The following is a 20197-nucleotide window of genomic DNA, read 5'->3' on the forward strand; positions in this document are numbered from 1 at the left end:
GGTTTCTGCTACCAGTCTGTCTTTGTAAACCGAAGCGTGCCCTTTTAATCTTCTCTCAGGTGTTACAGTAACACCAAAAGTGCTTTCATAGGTCATCTCTTGTTTCCTCTTTATATAACCTGACAGATAAGTGAATCAGATTATTTGTTTATATATTACATATAGACAAAACGAATTTAGAGTGGATGAGTGACTTTTCCAAGGTGTCTCAGTAAGTGACAGATATTCAAGTTATGAAAAATGATAGCTGATGGCCATATGCAAGATACACATGGATGCACTTCATTCAGATATGTAAAAAGAGCACTGGACTACAAGCGGGACACTTTGCATCTGATCTCAGCTCTTTTACTCACTAGCTCTGCTACTTGTTTCTTAACTGTGTCATTGCAAATGACAACCCAGTGGTGGTGAGTATCCCTAGGACCCTATTGTGATCTCTAAATATGAGTCCCCACTGAAAGACACTAGGGATTCTTGGAGAAATGGCTAATGGTAGAATCCATGGGGGAGTACGGGAGTAGAAAAGCAATTGTTTGAGGATTTGTATTTTTAAAAGTTCTCATTACCTGAATTTGTTTTTGTTTTAAATTTCTGAATGTACATATGGGTCCATTACTGATGTTTTCATGAAATAGGTGAAGTGAAGGGAAGGAATTATTGTAGTATTTCCAGTATGGGCATAATAGTAATTCAAGGATTAAAAAATATTTTTTATCATGTTAAAAAGAAATGCTTTATAACTAATGTTTTGAACTTTGATGAGTAATGAATATTTAATCTTTATCAGATGCCACCTTGGCTCCCAAAGATTAATTATGCTTATCATGTTAATAAACACACAGTGTATTTTCATTTATTTGTGAAGAGTAAAGCTTGGTTTAAACTAGAAGGTTCGTTTTTGCCTTTCGTTATTCAGTGACTACCAGTTATGGTGTTAAATTCATCGGTGACCTCACTCTTACTGGTTACAGTTTGTCAGAAAGCAGTGGTATTACTTTTTCATTTAACTTTCTTTATTCTGAAGAATAATATACATTTTAAAAAGTACATAAAGCACACACACACACACACTCACATGCACAGTGTGAATAATACATGTAAAGTGATTGTCTCAAGGAATTGGAATACTGCTGGCATCCCAGAAATCATTTATGTATTCCTTCCCAATCATCATTTCTTCCCTTCCTTCATTATTGTGACTTTTATTGTTCTTTGCTTTTCTTTACAACCTGTGTATATATTTTTAAAAAGTATAGATTCGTTTTACATATTTTTGCTTTACGTAAATAGAGTGATCATATTTATTCTTCTGTGGCTTCCTTTGTTCAACATCATGTGTGAGGCTTATCCTTGATAGTTGTGCATAGCATTTGCACATTCGTTGTCCTTGCTCTTCTGTGTGTTTTTTCTTTAATTCAAAATTCCATGTTTTAGTTTGAAAGTGTTCTGAAAAGGTATCTTCATTTTGTTCTAATTTTCCATTTTTAAAAATACTTCAGGTGGAAATAAAAGTATTTCTTTTTGGCATAAAGTGAGTTTCGAGATAAGTTGTTACTTTGTTCTTGGCTCAACGTATTAAAAGTGTCCTGAAGAGACTAAAGAGATACCTTACATATGAAATGAAAATGCTACCTGAGAATAGAGGGAATCGCGGGATCTCACAGGCTCTAAGCACTGCTGCTGTTTAGCATGGCCTTAGTTGTGAAGGCACTCGACTGCATCCTGTTTGTACTTTCGTGATTTGAACAGTTATTACTATGATCTACATTAACTAGTCTCAAACTTTTTGGTTTTAGAAGCCCTTTTGTGCTCTTAATAATTTGTAAAGTCCCCAGAGCAATTTTTGTATGTGGGTTGTAATTCTCATATACATATGCAGGTACTCACTGCCCCAGCTCTCCAATATCTCGATGTATCTAAAGACACATCTCCAACAGTGTAAAGATACATATACAGCTGACCCTTTAACAACACAGTTTTGAACTCGAGGACCCACTTATACCCCGACAGTTTTCCGTAGTAAATACTACAGTACCACATGGTCTGTGGTTTGAAGCCACGGGTGCAGAGGAACCTCATATGCGGAGGGCTGACTGTAATTATACTCAAATTAAGCCCCGTGTTGTTCACAGGTCAGGTATGCAAGGTTATTTGCAGTATTGTACTAATTGCAAAGTATTGCAGACAACGTAATTGCTTATAGATAGGAGAGCGCTTGAATCCACTGTGGTGCATCCGCATTGGAGACTGGCAGCTCCAAAAAGGAATGAGGGAGATCTCTAACGAACTGATGTGGAGTGATTTCCAGGACATCTTGTCAAGCCGCGGCGGGGAGGTACATGAAAGACTGTCTGTAGTATGCTGCTCATTATGAGAGAACACACATATATCTGATCCTTTTTGCCAAAGAAAACAGGAACAGTAAGCTAGAGACCAGTTATCTAAGGGAGTGGTTGGGAGGGGATTAGTAGAAAGAAGGGGAAGGGGATGGGGGTGGTAGGTTTGAGCAGAAAGTGACACTTCTCTTCACCCTTCCCAAAAACTAGATAAAACCAGTCAAGGTGTGGGGTTGGGGGAACCCCAGAAGGAGTACAAACCCTAACAGATGAAATCCAGTTTTATAAATGAGTAACATAACTGCCCTCCAAGGGGTGGGGAAGAAGGGAACGGACCTAAGGAGGTTTAGAAGCCATTTTCTTGAATACTGTGAAGCTAAAGACAGAAGAACTGTACATAAATGTTGTAATAATAAAGAAATATATTGTAGGTAATGAAGGCTGAGTCTTTTCATTATTCAAGGAAGAATAATGAAAAAGCACCTGGGGTGCTAGACTGGAATCAGAAATGCTAGTAAGAACTCACGGTGTTCAATTTATATGCAGACAGGGAGGTACAGAGATGCTGATGTGTGTCTGCAAAATGCATAACCTCATGCCCATCATGAGAAAATACCAGGCGAATCCAAATTCTGGGACGTTTTACAAACTAACGGAGCAGTATATTTAAAAATGTCAAGCCTTTGAAAGACAGGGAAGGACAGACTGAACACTGTTTTAGATGGATTGGAGGACACTTACAAGAAATGTCAACTAAGTAAATAAATGAAATGTGGGATCCTGGGTTAAATCCCGGAACAGATAAAGGACATTAGGGAAAAACTGATGAAATTAGAATAAGATCTTTTTTTTTTTTTTTGCGGTACGCGGGCCTCTCACTGCTGTGGCCCCTCCCGTTGCGGAGCACAGGCTCCGGACGCGCAGGCTCAGCGGCCGTGGCTCACGGGCCCAGCCGCTCCGCGGCATGTGGGATCTTCCCGGACCGGGGCACGAACCCGCGTCCCCTGCGTCGGCAGGCGGACTCTCAACCACTGCGCCGCCAGGGCAGCCCAGAATAAGATCTTTAGTTTGGTTAATAATATTGTGCTAGTCTGAATTTCCTAGCTTTGATCATTGTGCTGTGGCTATGTACACTCTACAGGAGGCTAGGTGAGGAGTGTATGGGAACTCTGTACTAGTTTTGCAACTTTTCTGTATGTCTGTAAATAGTTCAGAATTAAAATTTTATTAAAAATAGTCATTGACTCTATATTTCCTCAGCACTTATAATCACCCACTTCACTTTCCCATCTCCTTTAAACAAGTGAGTTATGAATTTCAGAAACATCTTACCACCAAACGTAATGATACAAGATAGATATCTTGGGCTTTTTTCATATACCATTTCTAAATTTGCAATGCAGATATTACTGTGTTCTCCATATTGTTTGACATCCTAAAGCTGTCATTTAATTTAGAATTAGTTTAGCAAGTTGACTATTCCAAAGATTTGACCCAGATCTTAAAGCCATGATGATATCGATAATAAACCGTTATTATCAGAGTTGATATGTCTTGACAAGTCTCTATCCCTCCAAGATGTTAGGTTTAATTTTGCTCATTTTCTTTAGACATACTTGACGTCTTGCATTTATTCAATATACATTTATTGAATGCTCTCTAAGTGTAGAACTCTGTTGCTAAACTTCGGTTGTGCAGTTACGAAGAGGCATGTTCCCTACCCTCTGGAGCATATTGTCTCATGGAGGAGAGTGTAATGATAAAACTAAGTGGACAAGTAAGTGGAAATTATGGTAAGTGCTGTAAGGAAATAAACCGGGCACGTGAAAGATAGTGGGGGAGGGAACAATGGTGGGCAGCAAATTTAGGTAGAGCCATCAGAGATGTCCCTTCTGAGGGTATGACATGAAGATGAGGTCTTAAAAAGCAAAGCAGAGGAAACAGTGTTTAAAGTGGAGGGAATCCCTAAGGTAAGAAAAACCTTACCTTAGGTTGTTCGAGGACCAGAGTGTGGTGAGTGAGGCAGAACACAGGCACCCGTGTGTGTTAGTAACGCTGGACCTTGTAGGCCATGTATGAAGTTTAAATTTTATAAGTAGCGAAACACCTTAAGTAAAGATGGACAGGATTTGATTTGCATTTTGAGAGTACTGGTTTTTTTTGCAGTATTTGGACAACGGATTAGAATGGGATAAGAGTGGTTATGAAGAAAGTGTATGTCAGTAAATATGTCTTGCACACCTGCTTTGTGTAAATAGTGATGATGAACAACGTCCCTCTCCAAAGGAGCTCAGATCATAGTAGGAGGCCCTGTAGTAATAATGAAGATGAGAGGTGATGATAGAGCTTTTTGGAGGCTCAGAAGAGAAAAAAGAAGAGAGGGTGGATTTGAGATTTGTTACATTTAGGTAGAACAGGCCAGAATTTCTCGTGGGTTGGAATGTGGGCACTAAAGGAGAGGAAGGAAGGGGCATGGCTGCTAGGTTTCCTGGCACGGGGAACAGGGTGTGTGGCGATGCTCAGTGATGAGATGGGCAAACCCTGAGGGTGAGTTCAACAGGTTTCCAGGGAAAGGGAACAAGTCCATTTTCAACATGTGACTGTATCTGAGAGATATCCTGATGAAGATGTCAAGCCAGCAGTTGGAAGTGCAGATTTGAAGTTTAGAGAAGTCTGGTGTAGTTAAATTAATTTTGGAGACTTGCGCTTAAATATCATATTTTAACCCATAAGAATCAGATACCGTCTAGAGATAAAATATTGACAGAAGAAAATGTAGTTAGAGCTGAACCCTTAGGATCCTCACCGTTGAGAGCTGGGACAGACTCGGAGAGGATGGTGCTCGGAAGGAAGCTAAAATGAAGAGGCCAGTTGAAGCGGGAGAGAAAAAGAGTATAGCATCACCGAAGGCAGGAGAGGATTGTTAATGCTGCTGAGAGGCTGAGAAAGAGGACAGCATCCGTGTGTGGTCTGATCCAGTGTATCCAGGATGGTCAAGAGAGAAAGTACCCAGCGATCCCCCTGGTCTGGGGAAAGGGGTGCCTTACATTCTGCCCTGTTGACCTTGGGCATAGTAGATGATCCCACATCAATCCAGATACTTACCTTGCCAGTATTTCTGTCACACGCTCACCAAAATTCACTGCCCCTCGCAAGATCCTTGGAATATCTTAGGTATATGTGTGACTGTTCTAAGACATTGTTATACAATGGGTATTTAAAGAGTTTCTGCCACGGTCCTTGCATACTAACATTTAAACTATTTTACAATTCCAGTTGATATTCACAAATAAAGGACATGAATGATAAAAGCAATGAGGCACAGATTGGTGACAGGCCTTTCCTACTATCATGTTTTTCCTACTATAATGTTTTCCGATTATAGCGGCTCTTCTGTTGACAGTCTGCGTCAAATTTTGCCAGGCTTTCTGTTTCCACTACTCAAGAGCTTAGCTCTGCATTAGTTACATTTAGATCTGAGTTGTTTCATTCACATTTTCTGTAAGCTATGTTCCACTGCAATTGGCTACGTCAGATTTCAGAATAATCCGTGGTTATCCTCAGTAAACATTTATTGAGTGCCCGTTGTGGAATTGTCATTGCGCTGAGTGCTGTGAGGATATAGAGATAAATAAGAATTTTTCCCCCCTTTGAACATTAGATATGCTTATTAAAACTTTTTTGTGTGCTGGATATGTGAAAAGATGTGCTGTGGTGGAATTCATAAGTGAAGAGCTGGAATTAGGTAGATCCCAGCAACAAGAGCCTCCCAAATAAGCATTATATGGAAGCATGATCTTAGCTGATTTGACTGATGGTCATTTTGGGATTAGAAGAGCTTTGTACTGAAAGCCTACCCATCTTTTAAGGTTCAGCTCAAATGTTCCCTCCCTTGTAAAGCCTGCATAAATCCTTGCAGTGGGAATTACTCACACTCTGTGTTGCAGTTCCATTACAGCTTGTTTCTGCTTTGATTTCAAGGCTTCTTTTCTTACCTTGTATTATATGCTGTTAGTTTGTGTGTTGTTTCCCCGTATATTTGAGTTTGGGAACCCTGTCTTGGTACTTTGCCCATTGTTGGTTCTCTATAAAATGGTTTATTGATGTCAGTTGCATCAGTAGATGTCAAGACCTCTCATTCACAAGCATCTTAGCCTGCCCTTGGGAGCTTCCTGTCAACCGAATCCTTTAAGAATTTCTAGCCTCATTTTTAGGTGAGATACTCACTAGCATAGCTACTCTATTCTATACAACCTGATAGTGTTGGTGTTCCTTAAGCATAGTTTCTTGGTTTTCTAACTTACGCTCTTCTACTCATGCAGTCTTCTTCCTGTGGATGTCCAGCTTTACTGCCTGAAGATTCTGGCTTAAAATTAACTTTTGTTGATGAACTCTACCCTGTTCTTGTTATTGTCTCATCTGTTGTTCCTCAGCCTGTATGTTTAATTATATTTTATTGTTTTATATTTTTCAATACATTGTTTTAGAATTGTTCCTGTGTGATTTAATCATTCTTCTCCGTCCCCACCCCCCAACTAATTTATATCTGCCTTAGGTTAAGGGCTGTTTTTAAAATTTAGCCTTTCTTAATCTTTTACAGAGGCAGCTGTTCATTAATTACAGCTACAATTATTGTTATAAGTAATAAAAATTTAGTTACAAATTTTAAAAATTTTGTATAATGATATTATATTTAGCACCCTAATATTCTTTAAAATTTCACAGGTTACCCTCTAAGGGCCTCGCATATTTTAACAAAGGAAATGCCATCTTCCCTTGGTTCAGGATGTCTACCTTTCATATTTTTATTCTTTCAGCAGTGACACTTTGTCTTTTGACAGAACTGCAGGTTCTAATACGGCAAAGCAGACTGAACTGGGGGTAGTGGCTCATATCAGTAGTGGTTTGGTGCTTTGTTTTTATGACAAAGATAAGTATCTGAATTTAACCTTGAGAGAGAGGACTGTCAGGGAGATTAATGGGACTGCTGAAAGAACATTGTGAGCCAGCTCTCCTGAGACCAATGACTATTAAGAATAAAGTTCAAAGAAAGTGAAAACAATAGAAATAGAGATAGGAGAATGCAGCTTTACATGTATTTAGGCATATTCTCCTCTTAGATGCAGAATCAGTGAAACATTTGTGTTTTTCTTTACAGTTGTATTTTATTTGCTCTACCTACAAAAATTTGTTTTCTTCCATTTTGGTAAAAGATTTTTTTTTTCTTTCTTTCTGAAATGAAGACCACTTATCCTTGCTTTTTATTGACCATGGGGATAATGGTTTAAGATAACCTTTTAAAAAATTGATTATCTGACATCCTTCCAGAAATAGTATGTGATGTGTCACATGCAAGATACCTCTGATGTATTAATGTTCTTCTTGTTTTTGTAAAAATAAATTTTGGTTTCTTCTTAACAGACCTTCTTGCCCTATTTAAAGATTTAATTCTATATCCTTTGTTCCCTTTGGATTAGTTTTTTTCTTAGGGCTTTTTCTATCTGGAATATGAGCATAAGTGGGTTTTTATGGAGTTCTCAACAAATATTAAATGGAGTTAGGGATTATATAGGAAAAGTGTACATACAAATCAGCATCTGTTTTTACAACCCTGTGGATAGTTGCTGAAATTAACTTGAAAATTGTGTTTTCCTGCAGGTAAAGCACCTACTTATATTGTTGGCACATGTGCAAATTTTTAAAGCTTTTAGCTCAAACTGTGCCACTTCTTACCATTTAGGAAAAAAGCAAAACAAGTCTCAAAATGACTTTAAGAAATTCTGCCACGTTTGAAATGTCCTCAGTAGACATGTTTTCCTCTGGACAAAATTCAGTTCCATTTGATAGCCGATGAAATTTACTGAAAGAATGTCTATTGATAGTATGATTGTGTAGCCTACTAAGCTATTTCCTGCAGGTAAGTTTAGCCCTCTTCTATGGGAACTTTTAATCACATCATTTGAGCTTATTTCGGGAATGCTCCCCATAAATCAGTAAGTGGTTAAAGTTACATTTGTCATGAAATTTCTCACAAGTACTAGGGTCTCACTTCAGTGAAACATATGGTTTAATCCTTTCCTTTGTGTTATTGTGGAAACTCCTCCTTTACATTTGGAAAGTTGAATCTCCAAAGAGATTCCTTTTATTTTTAAGAGAGAGCAGAAACAGGTGTATATATAGCACCTTTGCCAAGACCTCAAAGGCAAGAGAGACAGCCTCTTATGGACCACATCAGTTGTTTATTATATTACGTAAAAGACTGTCTTTGGGGTTTTGGGGGAAGACTTTGAAAATTTGTGCTTTTTCTTTTTAATAAGCATTAGTGATCAGAGGAGACGTGTCCTACGATTAGGTAAACCCCATGTCCTTGCCTGAACTTCTGTTACCAGCTACCAGAATTTTCAAGATGAGCACCTGGCCAATCTATGTGGGATATTTGTACTCGGTGCTCCATAAAAGTTATTTATATAAAGCATTATTTTATATGTATATGTTTCCATTTCCTTAATGAAATGCATCTGCTTTTGTTTTGACTTTGATTTTTAACAGTTTGAACTGTGGGAGATACTTGAGGGACTTTAAAGGGAACAGGGGGAGAAAATATCTTTACATTTGAACCCAAAGCATTTCCTTAAACCAAAAAGTGGTTGGTGTGTAACCAAATTCTGTCTCTGTGTTAGGCTAGCTTTCTTTTCTTAAAATTGACTTCATCAATGCATCTGGCTTCAACTTTCTCCCCCCACTAAGCATCTGAGCAGTTGGTAATTGAATTCGGACCTGTTGAATGATTTTAATGAACTCTTCCACATGTGTATTTATGTTTGGGGGATGGGGAGGAGGTATAGCAGTGGGGTTGAGGGTGATGGAGAAGGAAGCATGGTCTCTTCACAGTAAGGAGAATGGATAGCAGTTAACATTAATATCTTTCAGAGCATGTTAAACTCTCTGGTAAGTGGTGTTTACCCCAGAGGAAGTGGCTCTTAATGTTAAGCTGAGGGAATGACCTCCACTGGCAGGGCCAGGGCAGGGGGATGAGTGGACGTGGGGGGCTGTTCCCTCAGATATTCATGAAATCTGCAGTGACCTTCCTTCTGCTGCTGAGAAAAGCTTAATGAGATTTGTCCGTATCAAGTGATTTCTTTTTGTGTTACTGTATAGTGAGCCTTGTTTTTTCTTTTAATTTTGAGGGAGCTGTTTGAAGAGAACAAAACATTAATTTCTGATTGCTCTTGTTCCTTGTTTCCTCTTGCCTTCGCTTTCCTTAGTGAACGTTTGATCTGAAGGCAAGGCAGTGGGGAGTAGAGTCTTACAGCTGGTTTATAGCTGATGTTGACAGAGCTGATGTCAAGAAGTAAAGTTCAGAGGAGTGTTTTAGGGGAGTGGGATTATGGGATTTGCTAAAGGGTCTGGTCCAATCTTCTTCAGTTGCCTGAGTTACAGCTGTCACAGCTTTTGCCCTAATCTCGTTTGAGTATAGGAGGCTTCTTGTTTAAAGATATGAGAAGTTCTTTGGTAGCTTCCCCTTTCCTCTCGTTCTCCCTCTACCATGCCCCCAGAACTAGTCACAAAAACCACCTGCGTTGAACCCTTTCCTCTGTGAATGAAGTGGTCTCATTGGACCCCAGCTAATAAGTAGAGTTGGCGGAAAGATTAGACTTAATTATCATCAAAATCCATGAGGGATCAGGAGTTTATAGAGGGCTTTACTCAGTGGGAGCCAGCAAGACTCTGAATATTTCATTCTCATATTTTCTTAAAAAACTGGCTTAATTCCCCCAAAATGTGGAGGCTAAACGTATTAATAAACCTCTGTTGTATAGATAGCTCTCCAAACATTGACCCAGGAGTTTGTTTTCAGTTGAACTGTGACTGACTGGCATATTGTTGTGTGTTCTTAGGACTGAACTGTCATTGAATTCAGTTGGATTACTCTAATGTTTACCATAATCCCAAGAAAACATCTCTCCTTACAACTCAATCCAGTTGCAGACTTTCTTCTAAATAATTCCTGACAGAATGCATATTTTGCTGATCTCATATCCAATGATACGCTGATCCATAACCCAATTTTGTGATGTCTTCTGAATGTCTGCCTTTTACATTTTAGGTATGTTTGGATTTCATTTTAATTTGGTATCATTTGGGTTCCACTTTAATATAATCTCATAACAAAAGCTGTGTCTTTGTAGTAAAGGCTCTCTTATCCTAACAGTTATTTTTCTCTCAGAAGCAGTTCTGTTAATCACTGTTTTCATTCTTCATTGCTTCATTGATAATCCAGTTTTCTTGTACTGGAGCTATATCCTCGGGTACTATGAAAACCATCTTCCAAGATGGCCCCAGAGCATCCTTACCTCTTGGTATTTGTGGCCTTGTGCAGTCTTGTGGCAGGGTTAGTCTTTGTGCACAGGAGAAAGTGTCAGATGTGATGATATGTGACTTCTGAAGCTGGAACACAAGAGACATGGATGCCCTGCCTTGCTCTCCAGGGTCACCTGCTCTGAGGAATGCCAGGTGCCATGTGGAGAGGAGCAGAGGCCCCTTGCCAGTGGTCATCACCAACTCGCCAACCATGTAAGAGGAAGCAGAGGACTGAATCCTGGCAGACATCTCAGCTGTCCCCCAGTGAGAGAACCTGGAACCAGACTGTTAGGTTAAGCTGCTCTTGAGTTTCTGACCCACAGAAACTGTGTGAGACAAAAAATGTTCACTGTTCTTTTAAGCTGCTAAGTATTGAGGTAACATGTTAAATTGATATAATTAATAGCTAACATAGGCACTTTATATCCTAGGTACTAAAGTGATCTGCCACATGCCTGAATTTTTCTTTTTCCTTTCAATTCACAGTCTGGTTTTCTCTGTTGATAGAACAGTAAGTGCTATTTGAATTTCTGTTACTCATGTTATCACTGCAGTAATTTTCAGTCACTTGTTAGAGCTTTTGACAGTGTTTTCCGTAAGGATTCTCACCTAGTACCTCATATTTATGTGCTAACAGGCTATGAATTAAGAGAAGAGTTACGAATTTATGTAAAACATGGTGTGTTGTATAGCCTTTTATAGATGCATTTCGTATGTAAAAACTTGAGCGGTGTCCAGTAGAAATACAACGTGAGCACACGTATAATTTTGCACTTTCTAATAGCATCACAAAAGAAACTAAAAGGAAACAGATGACTTTAATAATGTACTTTACTTAATCCAGTATATCCAAAATATTGCCATTTCAATACATAATCAATGTGAAGATTATTAATGAACTATTTTACATTCCTTTTTTGGGGAGGCAGTAAGTCTTTAGAATTTATAGCACATCTTAGTTTGGACACATTTTAAGTGCTCATTGGCTACATGTGGCTAGTGGCTGTGTTGCATTGGACAAGACAAATGAGAAGTTATGATTTTATTCCAGGCTAGCTGCAAATCAATAATGCGTATGAACAACAGGAATGAAGTTCTCAAGCTTACCTTTAATCTCTATCTACATTTAGTTCCAGTAAGTCATCTTTCTGCTCTCTGGATGCCTCAGAGCCTTCGAGCCTGTGGAGTGTCCCAGGGATAGAAGGGATTAGGGATCTCGGAGCTTCTGTGCAGGTTTCTCCAGGATTACAGACTTGAGTGGTGTGGCTGCCTCATGATTTATGTTGAAGACGGGTGAATGTGGACTTTTTGAAAGAGAAAGTCTAGTTAAGGCTGTAAAGCACATTCAGGGCCTTAGGCTGTAGTTGGTACAGTCACTCTCCGAGCCACCAAGGAGTGCTCTCCGGCGGCTCAGCACATCCCTACTTCCTCGAGCCTGGGCCTGAGAGTGTACTGAGTCTGTTGTGTTTCACAGTTTCTGAAGTCCACCACTTTACCAAGTGACATTTTATTGCGTCACACATATTCAGAGAAGCTGGTGGTCACTGTCACTTCTGCTCAAAGTTAGGGCAGTGAACAGATGAGAGACTTTTCTCTTCAAACCAAAACGCACTGTTAAGTATAGTGTAGACGAGCAGCTTTATCACCAGAATTCTGTGTCAAACTCTGTCACCGAAATCTACTCACTGCTATTTTTATAGGTATGTGTGTGTGTGTGTGTGTGTGTGTGTGTGTGTGTGTGTGTGTGTGAGAAACCATTTGCACAGAACAGGGGTTGGGGGACAGTTTTGAAAGCTCTTGGCTTGGTGCCTCAGACCTCGGCTGCTGAGATGTTTAAGCTTTAGATATCTTCAGAATCTTTGGGTTAATAGCAGAACTTATGGCAATATTATCATTCCTTTAAAAAATGTTATTATTTGGAGTATCCCACAGTTACCTAAAGACTGGAAAGGAATTTATCATCATCATTTTGACACACTCATGCAAATTATTGGCATGAAGAAATTCACAGGACTTTTTAAAAATTGTATTTTATTCAAGTCTAGTTGATTTACAATGTGTCAGTTTCTGCTGTACAACAGTGACTCAGTTATACATGTACATTCTCTTTCATATTCTTTTCCATTATGGTTTATCAGAGGGCATTGAATATAGTTCCCTGTGCTGTACATAGGAGCTTATCGTTTATCCATTCTGTGTATAATGGTTTGCATCTGCTCATCCCAAACTCCCCATCCCTCCATCTCCCGTCCCCCCACCGCCTTGGCAACCACAAGTCTGTTCCCTGTGTCTTCACAGGACTTTTGAAGAGAAAACTGAAGAGTACAGTGGCTTACATGTTGTTTTCTTAAACTTTTATTCCTTTTTGCCGTTAGCACTGAGTTGTGACACATTTGTCCAGTCAGCTCTTCTCTTTCCGTAATAAATAGTTAATATGTTTAGAGTATCAGTATCTGAAATAGTCACCACATTTATAACTATTTCCAAAAATTCTCTATATTCTTATTAATTTACTTGGCAGTGTGCACTATTCTTTTAACATTTTCAATTTCATTTTGATTTTTTTCAGAACAATATATATTTATATTGTATACAAAGCAAGGCAGTACTGTACGGCTCATCTGCCTTGTTCTTGTCTAACCTTGATTCCTGCCCCTCGGAGATGACCACTTTCACCTCTTTGGGCTGTTTCTTCTGTTGTTTACTTCCACTTTTTTATCGTTATTTGATTATTTTTCTCATTTGGACATTAGTTATGTATTGAGTTCTTATCCTGAGTGATGAGGAATTGGCTTTTTTACACAAGTCACCCCGCACTCTTCCCTCTCTGTCTTTCCAACATAATTATATCAAGTTTTGCATTATTGTGACCAAGGCACGTAGTGTATTATGACTTCATTTCCTTTATTGGACTTGTAGTCTTTCCTGGTGGTGGTAATTGGTTTGTTTGTGTGTTTGATTAGTTATTTGTATACATATCACCAGTTTATTCCCAAATTCCTTTTTCCAACCATGACATTCCTCCCAATATTGTTACTGTTGTAAAATACATCATCCCTTATTAATTAACCTCAGGTAATCTCTACATGCACTTTTTCCTTGGAAACATCTTTCCTGGAGTTTTCTGTCCTCTACTCCAAACTGTACTTACTCTCCAGGCTGGTTGTCACCTCCACAGTTCCCTTCACCATGCATTTGAGACAGAGCACAGACCTGGTAGCTCTCTGAGGGTCTGTGATGTGAGGTAAAGTTTTTCAGACTTTGCATTCCACCCTCACATTAGATTGATAGTTTGGATGTAGAATTCTATATCAGAAGTCATCTCTCCCTCGGAGTTTTAAAGGCATCGCCTCAATCGTCTTCTAGTTTTCTGTGTTGCCATTAAAAATTCCACTGCCTTCCATTTTTTTATTCTTTATGGGTGATCATTTTTGCCCTTTCTAAACTTTTTAAGATCTTTTCTTTTTTCTAGTATTCTAAACGTTACAAAAAAGTACCCATATTATAATCTAAGTGCAGAAAAATGTATTTAACCTTGAAGAAACAGTGAGGACAAGAAAGAATAATTATAAATATGACCTAGCAGTGTGGTTAGGGCTCCAATATTTGTAGAACTAAAAGGTTCTGTTTATTTCTGGCATTGGCTCAATATTTTATTAAATGAAATAGATTCAAGGTTTTGTTCAGTACAAAGGAAACTTCCTTGGTTTGCCTTAGCAGATATCTGTTAAGATTCCAAAAACAAAACTAGAGCCAAACTTTATTCACTGTATGGTTTCAGTAGTTGGACTTTGTTAAAGATGGTGGGGGGGTATTTGATTTGCTATCTTCATTTTTCTCGTTATTGCCCTGGTTTAATATGAGTTCCTTAGAGCAGATGGTCCCATACCTAGTTTTATACTGAGATGTAACATGACTTACAGTATCTCATAAAAATGATTCAACAGTCTCTTCTCCTTTTCTTTTTATTTGTGGTTTCACTTGGCTTCTGTTTTTCGTTTTTGTCATGGAGAAAGATTTTGCACCAGGCTTTGCCATTAGGTCCAGAAAACTTTTAAATAAATGACCTTGCACACACAGCTCATCTTGTAGACTCTGGTTTTAACACTGGTTTCAGGGAAACTTTCAGTATGACAAATTACTAATTATCCTCGCTCTAAAAAAAAGTTTGATTGATAAAGCCTCAAAGCTGTGTTTTGGCCCATGCAGAAGAGCAAGTAAACCTGTTTGCTCGAAATTGGGTTCCTGGGAAGTTATTTGGAATAACCCTCATTTTAGGTTAGGTTACCAGAAGCCTCTCAGGAGATCTCCAGAAGACAGTTTAAGGGTGAAGGATGCAATAGCCTGGACATAAACATAACACTGAGCTATTCACAGCTAATTGATAACGGGAACCATTTGTGTTTCTATTTGCTTACAGGAATCTGTAATTCAGAATCCCCATGTTACTACAGATGTAGTCATTCATTAGAGGATTTGACAGGACTGCACAGATCATTGCATCCATTCCTTTCCACTTAATCCTTCTGTTACATTTCATTTTCTTTGAATCAAGAGAAACTATGTTGGACTTTGTTTTCAAGGGAGTCATTCCTTGTCTCTCTCTGCTTGGCCTCATTGTAGAAACGCTTATTGTACTCCGCTGTTAATGGCAAGCAAACTGGAAGCATTTAGATGTCAACAAAGAGCATTTTTTTGATGTAGCTAAACTGCCCTGCATAAAACAGAACCTTACTTAGGGACTAAATCAGAGTATTTTATAACATTATCTCCGAGAAGAATGAATACTTTAAAAAAAAAATGAACATACATCATCAAAATGTGAATATTCTTTTTCCTAAATCTTTTTTTTTAATTGAGAAAAATGGGAGAGAGCAAAAGATATAACAACTTTTTATTAGGAAGGATGTTAAATAATAGATGCCATTCCATCAAAGTTGGGAGAAAAATCTGACTTAGAGATTTCAGTTCGAGAGGTTTCAGTTCTAGATTTCAGTTCTAGATTTCAGTTCTAGATTTCTGAAGACAGAGTTGTCAAAAAAGGACTTTCTTGTACTTTGTACTTATGAAAACTGAACTACAATAAGATCAAATAAGAGTTGCATAGATAAAAAACAAAATCCTTTGGTATCTTTTGCTGATGTGAGTGTTCAGCAAGTTGGAGAATGAATGGACAAACCTTGTTCTTTGTTTCATCTGTTAATAAAAGGCAGCACTTTATTCTTAGTCTTCTGGTTCTATTTAAAGAAGAAATGCTTAGAATAATCTGATGGATCCAGTTCTTCATACTACTTGAAAACTGTTTCATTTATTCTTCTTCTTTTAAGATCGTCTACCTTACATGATTTTAAAGTCCTGTAGGATTTTGTTTGTCTTTCTGGTAGAAATCCATATTTACCTCCCCAAAAGTTACTTCTTAGACTTGTGTAGAATATTAGGCCTAGTGGGTTTTGGTTGTCTAACCAAATTACTCATCCTTAGCCAGACCAGTTACTTATCACCAGTTATTTTTAGTTTTCTTATATGAGATTGAGAGAAAACTTTACTCTCTTGAATTCATGAGGAAAAATCTCCTTTTGCATTTCTTTTTTAAAAAACGAATTTGCCAACAATTGTCTATATGTAGCATATAATCTGACTGATCATGCTGTTTACTTTTTCATCTGGGCTTAACTTTGCAGGGAGAGAATGTTTAGCTCTTGAGTCTTGTGACTTAGGCTTCATCAAAGCTGGCTATAAGCCCAGTTTAGAGAGTAGCTCAGAAACGGCTTTGCATTTTTAGATAATCAGGCCCCTGCTGCCCATCTGCCTAACACTAACAGTTTTCTTCGGTGTGTTGCGGAGGAAGTCCATCACAGGTTTCTCTTGCTTACCTAACTTGACCCTTTGCTCTTAACAATATACTTACTTCTTCAACCTCTTTACGTCTTTCTTCCCCTGTTTTATTCTTTCCTTTGTGTCCATATCTTTTTGGCCTAGATGTACTTCTGAAGGGAAGAACATTTTATAAGCACATAGCCCTTCCTTGATAAATGGGCTCTCCTTGAGTTAATTAGTCTCCTTCACCTGGTCTTCCGTCGTTTTCCAGGACAGTCTCCGTAAGAAGGATGACAGGATTGAAGAGCTGGAAGAAGCACTAAGAGAAAGTGTACAGATAACTGCAGAGCGAGAGATGGTGTTGGCACAGGAGGAGTCAGCCAGGACCAGTGCTGAAAAACAGGTCTGCGACTTTTTACAGTTACGGCAGTGCTGCTGGTTAAAGGAGGGTGAAGCCCAGCCAGTATGGCTTAGGTGAACAGTACATAATGTATGTTTGCAGGGTTTCAAAGCACTTCACCGAGTGTAAGTATTTAGAGTTAAATAAGAATTAAAACATAGCCGTGTTAAGAACTGGTTCGTGCTACTGCAGGCATCTGTGCGCTGCATGCTTGGGGCGACTTGTGTGTATTGGGGTGTATATGCTGGCGCAGCTGAGGAGATGAAATTTAACCTGCCTGCCTGTCACCAGACTGAGCCCGACCCTGCTTTTAAATTGAGTGGGAAAACGCAAACACTTCTGAGTCAAAGACGTTGCTTTAAATATCAAAACGTTTATTTATTTTGTAGCCTGTCTTGTTCACAAGAGCCATTAAAGTTGTAACAAGTTGAGGTTGGTAACAGGTATGAGGGACATGGATGTCATGACACCTGGGAGTCCCAGATCAGCATCTCAACCCGGAGGTGACTTGTTAAAGAATTCTGCTGTTTCTGTTTGTTTTCTATGTTTTTATATGTCTTTTTAGATTCTCTACCCTTGCTTTAAACTTTTTATTAGGAAGAATAAAGGTGGGAGGTCTGAATGGAAGAAATAGTTTTAACAAGTGAAGGCTCTAATCTCAGTTCCCATTATAAGAGTGTCTCCTTTCCAGTGTTGTTTCCATCTCTTTGTTGGAGAAACATAAGTGCCAAACCATTGGTAAAAAGTGTTCAGTGAGAGGGTGACATGAATCTTTTGGGGAGCCCTTTGATCAGACCACCAGAGCTCTTGTGAGCTAGGGTAGCGCCATAGCAAGGAAGAAGGGTACCTTTCAAAGCAGACGTGTCATGGTGTGTACTACAGGGAGTCCCCTCATAACTTAGGTACAAGGGTCTGGCTTCTTTAGTGTCAAGTGTAGAAAGACAAACTGACATTTATTAGCAAAGCTGAAGGAAAATTGATCTTTCCAGAATGAGTTTCTTTCAGTGCCCTATTCTTAGATAAATGTCTCGGTCCACTTTCTATTTGAATATTTATTAATGTACAGTTAAACAGAGCTTGGGTAGTGGAGAGCCTCAGAGGAGGGGTAGTGTCAACCATTGTTCCAGGGTAAGGAAGGATTTTTTTGTATCTTGATTTTATCTGTTTTACATTCTTCCCTCTAGTTTCAAAATGTTCCCCATTTTGTCTTTCCGTAAAGATTTTTTTCTGCTTTGGGATCATTGTTTAGTGACAAGTCTTACATACCAGAGACCATGTAGAAATTTTGGCAATTAATAATAAATCATGTCATGGTATATAGACTGCTGTTACATGTTCTTTTTTAAGCTATTGTGTGAACTGTTGATAATTTGCTTTCTGGGGCAGATTGATTGATATTAATAGGCTTTTTTTTTTTTTTTTTGCGGTACCTGGGCCTCTCACTGTTGTGGCCTCTCCCGTTGCGGAGCACAGGCTCCGGACGCGCAGGCCCAGCGGCCATGGCTCACGGGCCCAGCCGCTCCGCGGCATGTGGGATCTTCCCGGACCGGGGCACGAACCCGTGTCCCCCTGCGTCGGCAGGCGGACTCTCAACCACTGCGCCACCAGGGAAGCCCAATAGGCTATTTTTATTTTATTTATTTTTCTTGTACTTTCTTTTTTTTCTTTTTTCACACACACACACACACACGCACACTGTATTTGATTTTTACAAGAGATAAATAGACTGACACCAAGCATTGTAAATGGGTGACCACAACAAAAGCAACAATGATTGCAATTACCAAACACGAAACACACTCATACTATGTCGTAATATTGACATTCAGTGCAGGAATCCTCCACTGTAACAGCTCCTTTACTTTGCAGAGAAAATTGATTTGTATATTTTTTGCCTCTGAGTCCTTGTGGGATTTTTTTTTTTAATTCAAACAGAAGGTCACAAAAATTATAATCATCCTCATCAGTTCACTCAGTCCCATGTAATTAATTTTTTTTATCTTGATCTTTTGTTAGCACTTTTATGAGTTCATCAGTTTTCCATTAGAGTTCTGAAAATGCTTATTCATTCAGTTCAGCAGTATAGTCAGTTACCAGAAACCTGTACTTGTCAGTCTTTTCCATGAATTCCCTGAAGATGAAACCCTTTTATAGGAACGTATTTGCAAAAGCATCAGAGTACACCCAGAACTGTCTGTAAATGACAAAAGCCTTAAAAATGACCACGGTTAAAGATTTGATGAAAGTTCATAATAATGCAATTGACAAGGAAATTTAGTTATTTCTGAGATATACATTTTAAAGTAATAACTAGAATTTATGACTTATAACATTATACCAGAACATATAAGATTTTTAGGAATTTCATATAATGTCTGAAACATTTATATTAACATATTTCCATACAAATAACCCAAAGAAAGTTTAGTATTAGTTGTTTTGTTTGTTTGTTTGTTTGCTTTTTATACTGCAGGTTCTTATTAGTCATCAGTTTTATACACATCAGTGTATACATGTCAATCCCAATCGCCCAATTCAGCACACCACCATCCCCACCCCCCCGCTGCTTTCCCACCTTGGTGTCCATATGTTTGTTCTCTACATCTGTGTCTCAACTTCTGCCCTGCAAACTGGTTCATCTGTACCATTTTTCTAGGTTCCACATACATGCGTTAATATACAATATTTGTTTTTCTCTTTCTGACTTACTGCACTCTGTATGACAGTCTCTAGATCCGTCCACGTCTCAACAAATGACTCAATTTCGTTCCTTTTTATGGCTGAGTAATGTTCCATTGTATATATGTGCCGCAACTTCTTTATTCATTCGTCTGTCGATGGGCATTTAGGTTGCTTCCATGACCTGGTTATTGTAAATAGTGCTGCGGTGAACATTGGGGTGCATGTGTCTTTTTGAATTATGGTTTTCTCAGGGTATATGCCCAGTAGTGGGATTGCTGGATCATATGGTAATTCTGTTTTTTAGTTTTTTAAAGAACCTCCATACTGTTCTCCATAGTGGCTGGATCATTTTACATTCCCACCAACAGTGCAGGAGGGTTCCCTTTTCTCCACACCCTCTCCAGCATTTGTTGTTTGTAGATTTTCTGATGATGCCCATTCTAACTGGTGTGAGGTGATACCTCATTGTAGTTTTGATTTGCATTTCTCTAATAATTAGTGATGTTGAGCAGCTTTTCATGTGCTTCTTGGCCATCTGTATGTCTTCTTTGGAGAAATGTCTATTTAGGTCTTCTGCCCATTTTTGCATTGGGTTGTT

General features: G+C 38.7%; 1 protein-coding gene across 2 annotated transcripts in view; it reads left to right on the forward strand.

Moving 5' to 3' along the window:
- Positions 1–20197, forward strand: part of ERC1 (ELKS/RAB6-interacting/CAST family member 1) — a 415242-nt gene that overhangs the window by 200141 nt on the left and 194904 nt on the right. For both annotated transcript variants that reach the window (XM_060164429.1, XM_060164430.1), the window contains exon 14: positions 16789–16920. In XM_060164429.1, the coding sequence (XP_060020412.1) occupies positions 16789–16920 (132 nt within the window). The remainder of the gene's footprint in view (positions 1–16788; positions 16921–20197) is intronic.

The sequence above is a fragment of the Lagenorhynchus albirostris genome, chromosome 11 (assembly GCF_949774975.1).
Source record: "Lagenorhynchus albirostris chromosome 11, mLagAlb1.1, whole genome shotgun sequence".
Lineage (NCBI taxonomy): Eukaryota > Metazoa > Chordata > Mammalia > Artiodactyla > Delphinidae > Lagenorhynchus > Lagenorhynchus albirostris.